Genomic DNA, 16,811 nt, shown 5'->3' on the forward strand with positions numbered 1-16,811 from the left:
TTGTAATCCCATCATTCTAACTGTTGGGCAAAAAAAAGAAAGTGGTTGGAACAATATGTGTAATATGATTTCACATGGAATATATGGTGTTCCACAGGGTTCAATTCCAGGGCCTCTGCTGTTTTTGCATTGTATTAGCTGCTCCTGTTTTCAATTTAAAAAAAATAAAAAGTTGTTGTTGTTGTTATAAAGTGCTCTATATAGAGTTGAGTTGAGTGATGGGCGTCAGCGTCCTAACTGCATGATTTGCAATGCCAAGTTGCACAATTCTAGTCTAGCACAATGAGCTATCTAGCAAAACTTAAGCAACATGGAAGATGGGGAATGCAAGAACACTTTCTGAAATCAAAGTGAAGTCAGGCTTGATTAAAAAAAATTTTTTTTTTAAATAGTTACACTACCTGTTTGTTTTGTTCACCAGTAAACCCTCTATCTATGTCTCGAATTGGAAATAAATCATATTTTTCAATAAAGAAGGATTCGGTGACTGCAGAGGAAACTGTTGGGTTTCAGTGCCTCCAACAAAGTTAAGAACCACTTATCTTAAATTTTAACTTAAGTTAGCACATTATTGACCACATTGCTTAAAATGTTGTTCCAAGTTGCTTACGGCACCTCAGAACTAGCCAAGTTTTGAGACTCTTCATTTATTTTGCAGGTCTACTTTGACTGTGGCGCCAAGGTGGATGTGACGGATGCACAAGGACTGATACTCTCCCCCGGCTTCCCTTACAACTACTCTTCTGGGACCCACTGCGTTTGGCAGTTCTTTGTACCTGTGGATTATCAGCTTATCCTTGAGATATTTGACTTTGACGTGTTTGAAAGTCATGAGTCTTCTGCACAGTACTCGCCCATTTCTAGTTATGAGGAGGAGGATGGAGAAGATGAGTCGACTTATGCCCCGAACAGTTTGGCATTGGATGAGCCTTCATCAGAAGATATTGATCAGAAAGTCCAGGAGTCCTCTCAAGACAGCGAGGTGGATGAACAGTCAACAAAAATGTCAAACTCGGCCAAGAGATCTATAGATCTCTCCTCTGGCCTTACATCGCCGCCTACTGCTTCTCTTCTTCTCCCTGGACCCGTGTTGGATACAGATAAGGCTATCAACATGGCCTCCTCTTCCCGCCTTAGGGTAGACCTCAACCCTAGTTCCATCCCAAGCATGACCACGGCAACTAGAGTTACTTTGCCAAAATCCACAGACATTACACCCGTCAGCCCTGAAACGCAGCAGTCAGGACTTGACGCCTGCCCCCACGATGTTCTCTATATCTCAGATCTTATCACCTTTTCCTCACGGTTCTGTGGGTCAAACCGACCTCCTAGCAGCCAGTTGGTGTTTGGCTCGAGTCAGGAGATGGTGGAGGTCATCATGGAGCTCATCACAACCACTCACTGGGGCCGGGGCTTTGCCCTCCTCTTCCACTACAACAATCTGACCAAACCAGGCGGCGAACGGCGAAGCTTTGCTTCCACATCTGCCAAGGTAGACTCTCTACTGGCTGCTGTGAGTGGAGCTGCCTTCTTCGCTTTGATACTCGCCAGTGTTCTCTGCGTCATATTCAGGTAATTTCTCTCAACTTACTTTCTAGGGAAGCATATTTAGAACAGTCAAATTTGATACTTATGTCACTATCACACACCTCTCCACTCACATACACTCACACAGAACTGCAAAAATGTCCAAACACTGCCCACTGTCATTCGCATACAATGCACACGCCATGCACACCAACTGCTTGCCTCACGATACAAAATTGGACTGGTAGTAATACTCAAAGGTATATATTTAGAATGGCACTTTGAGTTAAGGGATGGTAATGTGTTTCACTTTCTGCCGGCCATGCTAATTGTAAACGTTGATGAAGTGTTATTCAAAGCATTTTCTTGAGTAGCACACACAGCAGCAGCCTGTGACCTCCCTTCATAAATGAATGTGAAGCACAGTACTAGACTTGCACATGTGCACGTCCTTTGTCTTTGAAGTGATGCGTTGTTCATCATGTCACAGGGGCGATACCGCCGGTGTTTTGAAAACTAGCAAAACTACTAAAAACTCGGGTTGGGTATCGATTCTAATTTCCCCGAATCGATTCGATTTCGATTCACAAGAGTTCAGTTCGATTCAATTCCTATTTTTTCCAATTTGATTCACTTCACTTCCAAAATATCAAGTACATGACATAAAAACTTCACAAACATTAAATTTCAAATAAAATTTTGCGGAGGCTGTAACTGGTTAAATGATTTTGTTTATTAATGATAGTAAAACGTGTTATAATCACTTACGTGTTACACAAACATTGACATCAGCAAGGATGAGATGAAAATATTTTCAGAATTCTAATTAAATAATTGTAAATAAAAAATTTAAAAAATCGGAATTGTCTTAAAGTGCAATAAGTCTGGTCTTTTACAAATGTAAGAAATACTTTTAATGCATGTGAACAGTGAATTTCAAAGAAGACGTTAAGATACAAAAAAAGATTTGGCCTTTAAAATGGTATTTTCTTATGAATTTATGGGGAAAAGAGATATTACAATAATTGATTCAAGGTTTTATGACTAAATATCAGGCTCGAAAAGAAAAATTGATTCGATTTTTTTTTTTAAACCACAAAACTACTCGTACTCAATCCTACTTTTACCCATTTTTTTATTTTATTTTAATGTGTTAATTTTAGTGTAAAATCTGTCTTCTTGCACATAGATTATTTTAATACAGATAAGAAGACAACACCCCCAGAAGTGTTAACTCCGGTTTCCTCCCACATTCCAAAAACATGAATTTTCAAGTCATATTTTCCTCTCAATGTAAAACCTTCTTCTCTTATTAGGACACTCTAAGTTGTCCATAGGTGTGATTGTGTGTGTGAATTGTTGTTCGTCACTATTAAATTAAAAGTGTAAACACCCTAGTACGATACTATAGGTGCATATTTCCAACTTATCTTTCCTGTTTGTTTCCTTCTACAGTATTTTTATTTTTTTTAAACAAGTCATATATTTTTTTTTCCATGACTGAAAATGGGCTGGTCTAACAGTAAATCCTCACCCGAGCGCATACACAAGCACAAATTTGTTATGTTGACTCAGCTGGAAGTCCCAGTTCGTGATGTGGTGACCTTTGATGATTAGTTCAGTTTGGCAGCAACTGTGCGGCTCCCTTGATGTCAAGCATTCTCACCATAGTCGGTGGGGCGTTCAAGGTACAGCACCTGGCCTCAATTCCTGCACACGAAAACAGAAGAAAGTGAATGGGCGGGGAGGTGGGGTGAAAAAGGCACAATGAGGAGAAAACATTGAGTTTGGTGCAAGCATTGTCGTACAGTCAAGGGGTATAATTTACTAGCTTGTCCATCGCAGGAGACAATAAACAAACTCTGGGAGTTTGGTGGTTTGTAACACTATCTGTTCCAACAAGATGGCTGTTTGGCCCACCTGAGCCAAAGCCTGGACGGTATAGAGTTATGTTAGCATCTTGAAAACAACTTATACTGCATGTGTGCATATTGGGACCTGATTTAACCCTATAACCCCAAACGTATCATATTAAATCCAAGACATTTTGAGCCTTCTATTTCATGAGTATAATGCCTCCACCCCATTAAAATCCTGACGTATATGATCTGACGCATGCATTGTATGGATAATCCATTAGAGGGCAGTATAACCCAGCTGATGGCTTTTCCAACGACCTTGCAAGATCGCCCCAATTGAGTAACAAGTTATTAGTAACGCGTTACTATAACTTAATTACTTTTGTTTTACAATAACTAATAGTCTTACATTACTTTTTCAAATAGTCAGTAACTCAGTTACAGTTATAAGATGGTGCGTTAGTCAGTTACTTGATAAATTATTTTATTTAATCATTTCATTGTGCGACACTTGTGAGGATAAGCGGTTTAGAATCAAATAATGAATGGATGACTGCTGTGTACATGTACTACTTGCTGTTTATAATGGATTGCCGCTGCCTACTAACAAAGAAGACGCATTGTGGGCAGGTATCAGATTCGGCAGTCATTGAGAGTAGAGGCAAGCGCAAAACGAGTTTTTCTACATAGAAATATGCTCATTATTTTACTTTAGTTGAGCATAAAGGAACAGTGTACTGTATGTTCTTTCTATTTTAAGTAACTAAAGAATAGTAATGCGTTACTTTTTTTGTTTAAATAATCATTAGAGTAATTGAGTTACTTTTAAAATGAAGTAACTGTAACTAGTTACTTTTTTTTTTTTAGTAACGAGCACAACACTGGACACCTATACGTATTAATAGTCGGAAATGTTTTTTTTTTCCAGATTTTTGGAAAATACTAATATGTTTGATATGTCTATTATATTTTGACAGTTATAAATGTACGAATTGAAAGCATTGTAACTGGCTGTATCAAATATGACACAAAACAAAAGTCATATGTGGAAGTTTATTAAAAAAAAAAAAAAATTTGTTCACAAGGACCAATAAATACTCTATTTACAAAGAATTAGAATTTTCTATTTTATCATTTTTTATGGTTCAGGCTTTATAGGGCTAAATGAATAAGATCCCAAATAGCGGGCGAACTTTAACAAATTGTGAGGCTGTTGGCAACAAGGAAAAAGTTGTGCAAACCTCAGTATTTTAAAAAGCTCAGATGGGATTCACCATGGAACATTTGGATGTCACGTTTGAAATGATGGAATTGGAAGTTGCAGAAGATAAATTGATAGTTCTGATCATTTTGGAAAAGGCAGCAACAACATAAAAGCCAGGTTTTTTTTAACACATCTCGATTACCTGGCAATATGGTGCGTAAGATTGTGTTTAAAACTTGGGACAGCATACCCGACAAGCTTCTCTAGGAGAAGCCAGCACCAATTGTCAGCGTGTGCTGAAAATGACCCTTAACACAGATATCTAAAGTTGAAAGCAAGGTGATGGCATGACTCCTTCATGTGATTAGTTCCAAGTCAGCCCTAAGATCAGGGATCACCAACATGGTGTCCTCGGGCACAGTTTCACTCCTAAGGACCACGTGAGTAGCCTGCGGTGTTGTTTTAAAAATAGCTTACCAGAAATAGAACATTGTAATTTCCTAGGAATAAAGTCTTGCATATTGATGTTTATCTGTTTCCTATCTTGTGAAATCATCCTTTACCTAATGTAAGAAATCATAAACATGATCAGTGTCTTCACATATCAGCTTGCACATTTGCCTGCATGCCCGCTCAACTTCACACCCGTTTATGAGCATGCAAACCTTTAGTAAATTAAGGCCGTAGTGTTTAATGTGTCATGTAACCCCACCTCGGGTTTAAACTCTTTATGACAAGGAAATTGAAAGCACGTGCTCAATAACATGAAACCACAATTAACAACAAGCCAAGCTACTTGAAAGCCAGGAAATGCATGATCATGAAACCTTAAGCCCATGAGCAGCCTCTGTGGCAGCTTTTTCCTCTTGAGGTGTTCCTTATTATTTTAAACGACTTCCCACAAATCACTAGAACGTGATGAGAGAGGCGAGGTCGTGCATGTTGCCTGAAAGCAGTGCTGCTGAGATTAACTCCCAAGGTCCCCTCTGGTAAGAAAACAGCCAAAGGTGGGAGAGAGTCGCAGCAGGCGCTCCCCTCAGTTGGCCGGTGTTTGCTAATGGGCTCATTCAGCTGTAAGAGCAATTTTTAATAAGTGGGTACTTGTTCAAATATTTCAGCATGCTTCATTGGCTCATTTGGAGCTAAGAAAGGGATGGAAACACAACGGAAAATGGCTGAATAGATGAGCAGTTATGTTGACAAAGTACCACAGTAAGTTAGTAGGTTGGACATAGATGTCACCTCATACTGAAAGTGTAATAAGGAATTGTACAACTTAAAGTCAACCCCATTAAAAAACAATAATAATTCTATGCAGCACCACTAGTCTAAATATGGTATTCTGGTTAATATTGCATTAGTGGAATATGAGTTAAGCAGTAAAATCCAGTCATTTTTAATCCATCTCAGTGGGCGGCCATTTTGCCACTTGCTGGTGACTGAAGATGACATCACAGTTGCGCAGCTCTCAGGTAACAACCAATCACAGCGCAGATTCAGAAAACAGGTGAGTTGTGATTGGTCGTTGCCTAAGCCCTGAGCAACTGTAATATCTTCAGTCGACAGCGAGTGGCAAAATGGCCGCCCCCTGTGATGGATAAAAACGGCTGGATTTCGCTTCATAACTCATATTCCACAAATGTAATATTAAACAGAATGGCATATGTTTAGACTAGTGAGGTCACATATAACATCATTGTGAAGAAATGTTGAAGGTCAACACTATTGTGGTAGTGTATGGCAGAGGTCCCCAACCCTGGTCCTCAGGGACCGGTATCCAGCCTGTTTTCCATGCCTCCCACAGCCAACACAGGTGATTCATATCATCAGCTAATCAGCGATCTCTGGAGAAGGCTGATAACGATCTCCACCTGTGTTGGCTGTGGGAGACATGGAAAACAGGCTGGATAAGGGTCCCTGAGGATCAGGGTTGAGGACCACTGGTGTATAGGATGTCGTTACTGTTTTCCTCACTGGAAACCCTTGTGAATGGTTATACACTTGAAAATGAATGAAAATGCTTTTATTTACAGACCCAAACTGTGTCTAAAAAGAGAGAGCTCCTGTGCATCCGCCAGCACTGAGGTACAGACACAACTCTACACTTTTACATGTTTCTGTTTCCTTTCTTTACCAAGGTTTGTTGAATTCAACCACAACAATACCAAATATGTCTAACAGAAAACTAAGTGGAGTCATACAAATAGTTGCCACATTTTATTATTATGTTGTGTTGAGCGACTCGTCACATAAAATAAAGCACTTCTGCGGTCAGGTTTTGGTCCTTAACTCGACTTGTCGTGTTGTGCTGTAGGTGCCAGAGGCCGTACAGAGCACTAGGGCGGAGGTAAGTGAGCTGCAACCCATTGCTGAGAATCAGACCAACCAGGAAGTCATCAGAGATCAGGAAAACGACAAGTACAGCCCACCGCGCAAAGGTGAGAATTAAGACCCAGCATGATTGACATATTTGACCCAATACAAAATACTAGAAAAGGTCTGAATGACACATTTCAATCAATTCTGCGTTTGAAAATGACGGTTTGTGTAATCTCTTAAAAATATTCACAGAGGTAAGGGAGTATCAATGGAACATCTCAAAATGAATCACACTTTAGTGGTGTCAAAGTCTGTGTTACGGTTTGTGATTAGGTGGACCCCAAAGCAGCAACAAGACATCGGAAAACTCAAATAGTCTTTATAACAAAAAACTATAGCAACAAACAAAACTGTAAAGTACAAAAGAACCAAACTGTGGAACAAAAGGTGCTACCAATTGGGTAAATGACTAAATACAAACAAATCATAAATAATGCACACTGCAATCAGAGGAATGATCCAGCAACCTGCTGGTATGCTGGGGAAGCCTCAAAAAAAGGAACTAATTACGAATTGCCCACAAGTGTGCAGCTCTGTGCTCAGCTGCCTCACCTATGGGCCCGCTAACAGATCATACGGACAGCTTGCAAGAAAAAAAACATCCATGACGAAGACAGAACATAACAGTTCGGTCCTCGAGGGCCTGAGTCCTGCATGTTTTTGAGGTTTCCCACGTCCAACACAGCTGATTCATATTTAAGCTCATCAGCAAGCTCTGCAGGAGCCTGATCATTATCCTGATCATTGAATCAGGTGCGTTGGAGTAGGGAAACCTCGAAAACATGCAGGACTCAGGCCCTCGAGGACCAGACCTTGACGCATGTGCTTTAGGGAATCAAACTCAAACTTTGTGGTCAGTGTTACATTTGTGCAGCTCTGAGGTTTGGACTTCAGACTCCGACATTTCAAAAACATGCAAGTTAAGCTAATTGAAGACCAAATTGTCCATAGGTGTGAGGCCTTCTCCACACGGTCTATATGATAAGTTGAGTGAATAAGAAGTGCAGTTCAGTAACTAAGTGATATGTAAGAAGTGGTGAATCATATTTGTTTGTATTCTACATTTGAGGTTTTCTTACTGATTTACTGTGTAGTGTATAATGTATATTTACTATATGTTTACACCACACCTATGTGTGTGGCCTCAATTTTATCATATTGGCAGAACTCATAACTCATCTTCAAAGTAGAGCTAGTTGTTTCAGAGATGCTCTTCTGCAATCTCTAAGTTTTTCAATACTTTTCTAGTCATTCTTACTTTACCACCACAGCTCAATTACTTTTTTATTTTATTTATATATATATAAAATAGTTAGACTGAGTCACAATGAAGTGTATTTTGCATATGCAATTTCATTGTATTAAAAGCACTTCTTTGGAGCCGTGGTGGACCTTTTGCAGGAAAAATCAATAAAAATTTCAATAATAAGGGACTCAGGCTGAGAGATTTGTTGGATAACCCACAAAGCAAGCAGGGGGCTCCGATCACGGTGTTCGGACAAAAATGCAGAGCTCATAAAACAGTTAACAAATTCAAGGTGGCCGACAGTGTAAGCTGTATCTTTAAACCGTGACACCATGTTAATGAAATCTTTATACGAATATACATTCTTCACATTCAGATGAGGTATGATATTTTTACATATTTGTTTTTACTCTTTCCCCAGTGAGTGCTGGTGGTGACACCTCCCAGAATACAGAATTGGACCTTTCCTCCAGTGGTTTGGCAGAGCTTGATTTTGGACCAGATGAGGTGTTCATCATATCTTCTGCCCCAAGCCCAAATCGGCCATCCTTCTCCCCACACACAGTAAGACCTGCTTTCATGGCACTATAGCTACAAGGCAGCTACTATGTAAGACATAGCAAGACAACTGATATTATCTCAATTCTGACCAAACTAATTGATTGTTTATTTGCATATATGGTGTGCAGGGAACACTTAAACCACATATCACATAACTTGATGAAATTAATATCCATCCATCTTCTACTACTGCCGATTGTGTTAAGGGTCACGGCACGGGTGAGCTGGAACCTATCCCAAGTGACTTTGGGCCAGAACCAGAGTACACCCTGGACCAGATCCCAGTCAATGGGTATACATAGATAAAACATCATTAACGCTGATATTGACATCTATTTCAATTTGTACAATCTAAAAACAGTTAGGTCAAAAATATCCCAACTATGGACCGATCCTCTACTTGTGTCTATTTGACCCAACTTTGAGTCAAGAAATGTGTGTTTTAGTGTAAAACAACTCATAAATATGGGTCCGATCCTCTATTTTGGTTAATTTGACTCAATTTTGGGTAAGAAAGTTGGTCATTTTGTATAAAACAACCCATCAAATTGGGTCAGAACCTCTACTTGGGTTAATTTGACTCAATTTTGAGTCAAGAAATGGGTCTTTTAGTGTAAAACAACTCATAAATGTGGGTCAGATCCTCTACATGGGTTAATTTGACTCAACTTTGGGTCAAAAAGTTGGGTCATTTTGTATAAAACAATCCCAAAATTTGGGTCGGATAGTCTACTTGGGTCAATTTGACCCAACTTTCTGGGTTGTTTTGCAAATAAAAAAAGAGGTAAGTTTGTGTAAAACAACCCATAAAATTGGGTCAAATTGGGTCAATTTTTGATCCATAATTGAGTTACTTTTGTCCCAGCTGTTTTTAGAGTGTATTTATTTACAGTACTGTATGTAATACTACATGTTGTGGAAAGAGTACATAGAGAAAAAAATACATCAAAGTATGTGGAGAAAAACATGCAACTCCACACAGAAAGGTCTGAGGTGAGATTCGAACCCTGAACCTTGCTAACCACATATATCCACATCGCTACAGATATATAGTATACATAGAAATATCACAGGTGAAACTCTCTATCGACTGCACAGTAATTGATAACACGAGCCATCTGAGCATTCCGATTCGCTGCGGATTAAGGACGTAGGCTTTCGTTCAAACTAATGTTGATGGCAAACGATAGGTCTTCATGACGCAGTATTGACCTAATGCTTGTATTAAGGCTCACAATAAAAATAAATAAACCTCTCCAGTCCTCAATGGGAACACACTGTCATTAAAGTGGTTTAAGCTACAGCATTTTCTTCCTTGCTTGCTTTTGTGTTCTCCTGGAATAAGCGTTGGCATAAACAGTTCTGGCAGCTTTTTTGAAGGACTGGCAAGCTTTTCTGCAGCCTGGGCTAATGGAGTATTATCTACAAGCCAGATTCCCAGCGCCAATTGTGTGTGCGTGTGTTTGTGTGTGCGTGTATTGCATGCATGCTTTGGCACGCAGTGTGTGGTCTGCCTGTGTGTGTCCTCCATGCAGACGCCCCTGTGTGTAATATAATCATGTTGCACTGATTGTCGACGGTGGTGACCAAATGAACTTTCTGTCCTTTTCATCAACCCAAGCATTAATGTATGAGACCATGTTGCATCTTAACGACATAATCCATCCATTACTCACAATTCAACAGTGATCTTCCATGTCTTACCCCTTTGCCTCCCATATTGTGGGATTTCTCACACCACTCTCGTCTGAGACTGATTTGTCACCTTGCGTATCGAACCTAAAAGTACTCATTGTATTCGAGTTTCTTTGGTGACCAGAGGAACACTTCATTTAAACCCCAGCTAATTCTTGTCTAGACAAAGCTAGCTGTTAGGGACTCTGTGGGAAGGATTATTCTGGACTTGTTCTCCCACTGATGGGTGCAACCCCTAAAACCTTCGCCCTCCCCGGAATAATAGCAGCTGACCGATCAGGAAGGATAATGTAGCATGCACACGTCCAGCCTGTCAATCGTAATTAGCCTCTGAAAAAAAAGCTCAAATAATTGAAAAGACATTTCAGCAAGATTCAAAACCATTTTAACAGCAAACCGGTAAGATTGTATCACCTGTCTACCGAATTATATACATCGTATTCACGCCGCTAAATTGTTACACAGCTGAATCTCAGCCTTGTTTTCCAATGATGAGGACGCTGTCCCATACTATTCCACCATCACCAACATAAGATGTTATTTTATCCATGCAGTCTGCCGGGTAAACATATTTAAAATGTACTTCATGAAAATGAATACCATGGTGAGCTTTGTGTTTGGCACGTATGCCTCACATTCAAAAGGTTGGGATCGTATCTGTGTGGAGTGCCCATTTACACTTTATATACATAGACGCCATCTTGAGTATGTCAACATCACAACCACATAACTTGTGGCAAAGTGAAGGGATTTGTGACCGTGCCTCGTTCACTCGCTCCTTGGAGATGTATCACCAAGACAGAACTCATTGGATTAACGCCAAACCATTGCCTTTGAATGTATTATGCCAATCGGACTCAATTTTAGAGAATTATTTGCCCAAACTTGGTGAATACAATTACTAGATCCAATATGGCGGATCCGCTGAAATATGGCTTCAGACGGGCCACATGGTCCAACGGGTGTCTGCAGCAGAAATGAAAAGGGGATAAAGGAACAGAAAATCGATCTTCATTTTAAATGTCCAGTGGGTGCATGGCTCCCGTGGTTACTTTTATGAAACAGGTTTAAATGGCTCTTAAGTTGCTGACCCCAATGTAATATGCCTCCTCACTTGCTGTATTGCGGTTGTGCTAAGGACAGTCTAAATGTGTAATGTGCCAAAACTAAACACCACCTAATGCCCGGAAACTGAAATCAATCATCTTCAAAATTTGTTGACATCCCTACTTATGCGCACATCAATCTCTGAAAAATAGAACAATGATTGCCTCAATATTACCAATTTGGTAGCTTTTCCATATAGGTGCTCATGACAAAAGCTTATGTCACTTAATGAGGAAAACACTTTATCCATAAAATACATAATATTGGAGTGATTGTTATATTTTTTGGGGTGATGGTGCGCACAAGTAGAGATGTCCACGAGTGATTGCCGTTTTTTCACATATTAAGCGACGTAAGCTTTTTTACGCTTATGTTGGGTTTTATGCTGCATTTGAGGATGGTCGGAAGTCGGATATATCTGAGTTGTTTTTTCCCAGTTACGACCTGAAAGCGTTCAACGCGTAAGTTAACAACTAAAATGATAAAATTGTTTTTTATTTTGGTGCTCAAAAGTCATTTTGGCCTCCAGCAAACTTGCCTTGCTTCATTTATTGTTTTATCTTTTTATCATAAGCATTCCATACAGTTCAGTAGTTCACCGTACAATTTCATGCAGGGAGATAGCGGTCATACTGTCACATACGTTGTGTTACGTGAATTTATGTCAAATATTTTTGAATGAAGAAAGCTATCTAGTTTTATACTCGAGTAATTTGTGTTTTGCCATTCACGGTCTGTGTTTCCAAAGGGGTCACCATTGTAGAGTGACGTCACTTGTAGTCCGTCCCTGAAGTCGGGGTCCTTTATTTTTTCAGACTTCGCAGCTCCGAATTTCCTTGTTCAAGGGGGCGTTCCCGTACACACTTCCTGGTTTGAACTCGGAAAAGTCCGACTTCCGACCATCCTCGAATGCAGCATTCGACTCAAGCACAAGCATTTTGTTGGGCGTCATGGCCCCCTATGGGCCGCCAGGAACTTAAAGAGACTGGTGACCCGTTTGGAGTGCCAACCGAGGATCTCTGGTGCATCGAGAGATTATAGCTTGCCTTGAAATGACTCTACGTTTATACAAACACGTCATGTGAATCATGTAAGACTGATTTAAAATGTGGATTTCCCAAACAGCACAGTCCAAAGCACCTTCTGTTCATTTGACAGTTTTTAATAGTCTTAATAAATAATGAGTCTGTGAGCTAAACATACTCAGTTGGCCGGCTTTTTGACCAGGCATGCCAAGTGAGCCAGAGCCAGTACACTTCCTTCTCAATAATCCATTCATTTAATATACAAAACAGTCTGTGGGGAGGATTGAAGGTGTAAGGAGGAAGTGGGTCAGTCAGTTCTGATGACGCCTGAATTGGCAATTGCTACACGGTTTCACATAAGATCAATGCAGTCACTGCGTTCTGATCTTCATGTCCAACCTCGCTACCAGAGATGCGTGCTTGCTTCAATAACAAGTCTCTCGCACAGTGCAGGTCATTGACCATTGTATCTGCAGTTGAGTGCTTGAGCATAATGCCAACGCCAGTATTTGCGCTATTTGCGTTCAGTGGTTATCTCGCTCATAATTAGTTTATCACCCCTGGGTTGGTTTAGGTCTTGTGTTATGATGCCTACGCAACTGCTGACATGTAGCAAATATCCCATTTGGATCTTACAAGTTCAGCCTCAAATAGAAAAAAAAACCCTCTGTTTTAAACTCAATACTGTAAATCTACTCACTATTGATATTTTAAAAACTGGGTACTAAGAAGTACAATTTTTTATACCATATGCTGTCATAGGCTACTACTATTGCTCATTGTCGCGACATTATGAAATTAAAAGGTATTTAAATTGTTGACAAGACATTTTGTTTTCTCAGCAAAGGGAGCGCTTCCTGAGGCACAGTAACACGGGTTCAAGCCCTGTTGGCGACTGGCCCCCACCTGACTCGACCCCCTCACCTTCCGGTGCCACCAGTGATGGAAGCAGCAGCTGTGCCCGACCAAGAGCGTGGAGCGTACGCACCTTCCAGGAATTCCTCCCTCCACTGCCGCAGCTCCATAAGAAATGGTGCAGCTGGAACTCGACCAGTCCCTTCACCAAGCTAGTAGACAACGTCAGTACCTGCCAGAACCATTGCTGTGATTTCACATAAAGATGGATACAGACTCTGTCACTACTCAAAATGGGTCGAAAATCTTGGGTAGACCATTCAAATGGGCTACATATTAGTTGACATTTGGCCAGCTAGGGTATCCAGATTTTCGTAATTAAAAACTGGGACACTACTATTTAGCTGAAAATAAAAATATACAATGCATTCTCACTAGGAACTACTTAGAACCAATTTAATTGCTATTCAATTTAGCGACTGGTGGTTGCGTTAGTGCTTTAGCAAATGCTAAATGCTATCTTGGTTGACAGTCAACAGCGCTAAAAAAAAGTTAATACACTCACCATTATCCAACCTTTTTTACTCAGTCCGGGCAACTATTGACCGCATGCACCGACGTCACGTGAACACGTCACTGCAGGAAAGGAAATGATTGGTGAATGGAAGTGGACGTGACCCGGAGCGACTTAGTGACTTAGCGACTGTTATTTACAAATTAAAAGTTATTATTGCCCATGGAGCCATGGAATCTACTACTTCAACCGAAGGTCGCCTGTCAGTCGAAGTGACACATTTAGTCGGGACTCATAGAGCGCGATATTTACTTAAATTAGAGATCACAATCAGCAGATAATGTTGAACATTTCGGGTCTAAAACTATTTTACGTAAAATTTCCTCATCTTTTTGATGAAAAACAATTTCACAAACAATTACAGTATATCAACAAGTGGCTACTATGGCTGCATGCTACGAGCTAGCAAATTAACCAGCATTAGTTAGCAGTTGGATTAACATTATTGTTGAAATGTTATAGCCGTTGGGTTAATGTTATGTTATAACTATAATTAACTTTCTTACCTTTCACCGTATATCCACCTCCTGTCTATCCCATGTTATGCATGTTGTACTCGCCAGTCGCTAGATGCAGATTTGAAAGTGGGTGTGTCACATGACACCGTGACAGATTAGCAGAGACAAGATTTTACAAAATCATATAATTTTTGCCTCGTATTTGTTCATGAACTAAAATGTCCATAGATTATAGTCCAGTTTTATTAAGTGAAATACATTTTCGTCTTCATTATTCAACGAAAATAAATACAGATTTAGTCCCAGTTAAGGAGGGTTTTAGTCTAGTCTAGTTTTAGTCCGGTGAAAAATGTGTGTTGCCAAAATTATTTTTGTTCAGTTTTCGTTGACAAAATTAACACTTCTCGTAATGACCTCGTTTACCTGCCAGTTGAGTACAAGCACCTGTGGCTATAAAGCCAAACAGTGGCAGCGTTTTTACTTTCTATACCTGGATTTCCCATCTCTAATTTCTGGTATGATGAAAACACGCCTGTTAGTGATTGTAGAGATCTATTTAGATTAGTCGCTAATACGCTATGACAGCTTTATGATTGACATATGCATGTCCCAAACAATTGTCCAAAATAAAATTTAAAAAATGGGACAAAACAATGGAGCTGGCAAAATCCTCCGGGACTTGGTACACAAAGCTCTAAACGAGACTTGATCTCGGTCAAACAGGATGTCTGGATGTCTGGTCACGATACATTTGTCAATTGTTGATTAATTGAATAGTGGGCCTTTCTACTGTTGAAGCGTAGATCCAAAAAGTAGTTCAGTTGAACTGTTCATGTAAAGCCTGATCTAGTTTGTCCTCCCACTTTGGTACGCTTCACAGTTTTTCACACTTACATGCTGAACTGCTTATGGAAAGTAAAATAACCTGTAATGTTGCATTGTCCCTTTTCATTCCAGGCTGCGGCCAGTTTGGGGTCTGACAACAGGAAGGTTTTCTCAGATGTTCACCTCGCGTCCAAGCCCGACACCAGCACCATGTCCGACTCTTCCATCAGCAACGCTTCCTATCCGCTTGCTCAGGCCGCCCACAGGCAGCGGCGTCTGAACTCGGGCAGCAACCTGCGGCGCTCCCGCTTCACGGGGCCTTGCTTTGGTCTGCTCTCCGGGACGGCAGACCCTACCAAGACCACCGTTCTTAATCACACCCAGAGCTCCCAACCGGAGCCCAACTCTGTCTCTTCTCCCTCCAACCAGTGTGCAATCGAGAGCAACCAGGCAACAAAGAGGCGTGATTTCCCAGGCGAGGGTGATCACATGAATGTGCCTGTGTTCGCCATCTCAGAGGAAGAGGACCGGCAGCCTCTGGTCTCAGCTGAGCACCTGGGCCAAACCACCGGCACCACCGTCCAGAATGGACTGGTTCGGGGAACATTTAACAGCAAAAGACCTGCTGGCGTCACCTCCAGCATCAGCCCACCGAATCAGAGGGTCAGACTGGAGTGGAGGCCATTGGGGAGTCCGGTGTCTGGTGGTCTTTGTCCATTCCCTCTCAGTACACCCACCAGCACCACGACTGAGTCAAATCAGCCCATCAATGACTGCCAGTTGCCACACAGCCGGCCTGCTGTGTTGTGCAGTGTGACCAACCACGTGTGACCAGGAAGATGCTGAAAAGACTGGCGGGGCAGTGAAGCATTCGTGAACTATCGTTAGTGGCCCTATGTTTGACATATACCCGACTTTAATGGAAGAAATCAAGTTTTGCCAATAGATTGCTACTCCGGAATATATTATTCTTTTTCTGAATGCTGCTCAAAACATGCTGCGGTCCTAATTGTTGCCTTTTAAAAATGTTTGTGACAAAGAACAACCTATTTCTCAACACCCCAACTTTTAGGAGCACCTTAAAACCTGATTTGTGAATCTGATGCATTTTGGTGAATTACTTTTCAACCGTTGCACTTCAATGGCTTTCAATAACTCAGTGTGGATTTTGTGAAAAATGTTGTAGAGGTTTTAGCCTTTCTTTCCTGATACTTGTTTCCCAAAAGTGTTCCACAGAGTATAGGGCATACATTTATTGCTTGCAAACATACAGTGTATACTTTTACTGGATTATAAAAGGGAAATCAAAATACTGTAAAATATATACTAATGTACATCAATAGATGAATCTAGCGGAAAAACAAATAGCAATCACAATAGTATTTATAAAATGAGTTGACATGAATTAATGTGAATTTTTAATAAAGGATGTCATCCACATGTGGAGTACTTGTAATGTCACGTTTCATTTTGGATGCGTCAATGAATGGCAAAAG

The 16,811-nt window shown here is 40.6% G+C and overlaps 1 protein-coding gene and 1 long non-coding RNA gene across 2 annotated transcripts in view; one reads left to right on the top strand and one right to left on the bottom strand.

Moving 5' to 3' along the window:
• LOC144048885 (uncharacterized) overlaps nucleotides 1-16,761 on the top strand; it is a 33,509-nt gene extending 16,748 nt beyond the window's left edge. The window contains exons 2-7 of the mRNA XM_077561328.1: nucleotides 659-1,572; nucleotides 6,624-6,675; nucleotides 6,905-7,028; nucleotides 8,637-8,779; nucleotides 13,446-13,682; nucleotides 15,448-16,761. Coding sequence (XP_077417454.1) covers nucleotides 659-1,572; nucleotides 6,624-6,675; nucleotides 6,905-7,028; nucleotides 8,637-8,779; nucleotides 13,446-13,682; nucleotides 15,448-16,146 — 2,169 coding nt within the window. The 3' untranslated portion in view covers nucleotides 16,147-16,761. The remainder of the gene's footprint in view (nucleotides 1-658; nucleotides 1,573-6,623; nucleotides 6,676-6,904; nucleotides 7,029-8,636; nucleotides 8,780-13,445; nucleotides 13,683-15,447) is intronic.
• On the bottom strand, nucleotides 2,241-14,638 carry LOC144048887 (uncharacterized). Its single transcript, XR_013293443.1, has 4 exons — nucleotides 14,539-14,638; nucleotides 14,024-14,094; nucleotides 13,592-13,690; nucleotides 2,241-3,237 (listed from the first exon to the last, which is right to left on the bottom strand). It is a non-coding gene; the product is annotated as an uncharacterized LOC144048887 (long non-coding RNA).
• Nucleotides 16,762-16,811: the final 50 nt, after the last annotated feature.

Source organism: Vanacampus margaritifer, chromosome 3 (genome assembly GCF_051991255.1).
Source record: "Vanacampus margaritifer isolate UIUO_Vmar chromosome 3, RoL_Vmar_1.0, whole genome shotgun sequence".
Classification (NCBI taxonomy): domain Eukaryota; kingdom Metazoa; phylum Chordata; class Actinopteri; order Syngnathiformes; family Syngnathidae; genus Vanacampus; species Vanacampus margaritifer.